This window comes from Otolemur garnettii, unplaced genomic scaffold (assembly GCF_000181295.1).
Source record: "Otolemur garnettii isolate 467f Iridium unplaced genomic scaffold, OtoGar3 scaffold00046, whole genome shotgun sequence".
NCBI classification, from domain to species: domain Eukaryota; kingdom Metazoa; phylum Chordata; class Mammalia; order Primates; family Galagidae; genus Otolemur; species Otolemur garnettii.
In genome coordinates, this window is record NW_003852441.1 from 10,864,283 (window position 1) to 10,866,652 (window position 2,370).

At 44.3% G+C, this 2,370-nt stretch overlaps 1 protein-coding gene across 2 annotated transcripts in view; it reads left to right on the forward strand.

The window, feature by feature from the left end:
• Nucleotides 1-2,370, forward strand: part of RPL26 (ribosomal protein L26) — a 9,079-nt gene that overhangs the window by 2,161 nt on the left and 4,548 nt on the right. For both annotated transcript variants that reach the window (XM_003791108.2, XM_023514050.1), the window contains exon 3: nucleotides 1,043-1,183. In XM_003791108.2, the coding sequence (XP_003791156.1) occupies nucleotides 1,043-1,183 (141 nt within the window). The remainder of the gene's footprint in view (nucleotides 1-1,042; nucleotides 1,184-2,370) is intronic.

Sequence of the window (2,370 nt, forward strand, 5' to 3'; positions counted from 1 at the left end):
TTGTTTGGCGGGTCCGGGCTGGGGATTCGAACCCACCACCTTAGGTGTACGTGGCTGGCGCCTTAGCCGATTGAGCTATAGGCGCCGAGCCCCTATAAGTGATTTTTTAAGTGTAACCTACAGTTTGTCAATACGGACATTCTGTAAAACTACATATAAATCAACATTGTTTAAAGAGACCCGAGACGGCTTGGCACCAGCCACATACACGTAAGGTGACGGGTTCGAATCCAGCCCAGACCTGCCAAGCAACAATGACGGCTCTGCAACCAAAAAGTAGCCGGGCGTTGGGGTGGGCGCCTGTGGTCCCATCTACTTGGGAGGCTGAGGCAGGAGACTCGCTTGAGCCCAGGAGTTGGAGGTTGCTGTGAGCTGTGAAGCCACGGGCTACCCAGGGGGATAGCTTGAGGCTCTGTCTCAAAAAAAAAAAAAGAAAAGAGATCAGAATGAAACTGGTAGTAGTATGGGTTGGAAACAGCCATTGGTCCCCGCAGTGCTAAACATGCCATCAGAGTTTGTTTCAGAAGCACTTGGAGTTGCTTCCTGACAGGCAGAGGGCCTCTAGGATGCCTGAAAGGAAGCTATTAACCCTGGAAAGAACTGGTTCATCCCCTTAAGTATGTATTGCTGCCCAGTCTGGGATGGGTTGGGTACTTAAGTGGTTTGTAAATTAAATACATGTGGTCTATTGCTGCTATTGAGAAAAGGGTATCCAGTTTTCTTATTGTTAATGTCGTGCAGAATGGCAGAGTGCGTTCCTTATTAACCTTCTAACAAGTCTGCCACTGCTGGTGGGGCTTCATTTGTAGGAGTACACTGTACATCATTGTAGACATGTGGAGGCATGGTTCATTTAAAGGTTAATTAGAGCCAGGAATGAAATTATTGACATATTTCCCTTAATAATGAAGTTTTCTAGAATTAGAATGCCCCATAGCTAATGATAGAGTGAATGGTGGGTGTGTGATTCACAATTTTCTTGATTTACAAAGTTGTTCTTGTTCTTTTATCTGAATTTTTTTGGTTTTGAATTTGCATTTAGGTTGTCCGGGGGCATTATAAAGGTCAGCAGATTGGTAAAGTAGTCCAGGTTTACAGGAAGAAATATGTCATCTACATTGAGCGGGTGCAGCGAGAAAAGGCTAATGGCACAACTGTCCATGTGGGCATTCACCCCAGCAAGGTAGGTATTTTTGAAAATGCTTGAGAGAAGGAAATTGTAGCAGGTGTTTTGTTTTTGAGACGGTCTCGCTCTGTTGCCTTCGTTGGAGTGCCATGGCATCTTAGGTCACAGCTGCTTCAACTTTTGGGCTCTTGCCTTAGCCTTCCCAGTAGGTAGGCACTTACCACAGGACTGCCTAATTTTTCTATTTTTGGTAGTGATGAGGTGGTGGGGTTTTTTTGTTTGTTTTTGAGACAGTCTTTGTCGCCCTCAGTAGAGTGCTGTGGCATCACAGTTCACAGCAACTTCAAATTCTTGAGTTTAAGCAATTCTTTTGTCTAAGCCTCCCAAGTAGCTGGGACTACAGGCACTCAGCTATTTTTTGGTTGTAGGTGTCGTTGTTTTGGAAGGCCTGGGCTGGATTTGAACCCACCAGCTCCAGTGTATGTAGCCACTGAGCTATCGGTGCCAGGCATAGTGGCTCACACCTGTAATCCCAGCACTTTGGGAGACCAAGGCTGACAGATTGCCTAAGCTCGTGAGTTCAAGGCCAGCCTGAGCCAGAGCAAGACTCTCTTAAAAAAAAATAGCCAGGCTTTGTGGTAGGGGCCTCTGGTCCCAGTTACTTGGGAGGCTGAGGTTGCTGTGAGCTATGATGCCATGGTACTCTACTGGGGGCAACAAAGAGAGACCTAGCTCTATATAAATAAATAAATGGAGACAAAAAATGAATGAAAACAAAATCTCACTTTGTTGCCCTGGGTAGAGTCCCACAGCGTCATAGCTCACAGCAACCTCAAACTCTTGGGCTCAAGTGATCCTCTTGCCTCAGCCTCCTGAGTAGCTGGGATTACAGGTGCCCTCCACAACGCTAGGATGTTTTTTAGGGATGAGGACTTGCTCTTGCTCAGGCTAGTCTCAAATTCCTGAGCTCAAGCAATCCTCCCTTCTTGGCCTCCCAGAGTGCTAGGATTAGAAATTGTGGCAGTTGTTAAAAGCAAATTCTACTTATATTGAAAAAAATCACTTGACACATTTCTGAAATCAATGCGTTTAACACTCATTCTGTATGTATATTTAACATACCTTGTCCTCAAAAGCTGTTAGTAAACTGATAGATTAACAATTTTTTTTTTTTTTTTTTTTTTTTTAAAGAAAGTTGATTGGCAGGAGGCAAAATATAAAGACAAATCCTATAAATTAAAAAA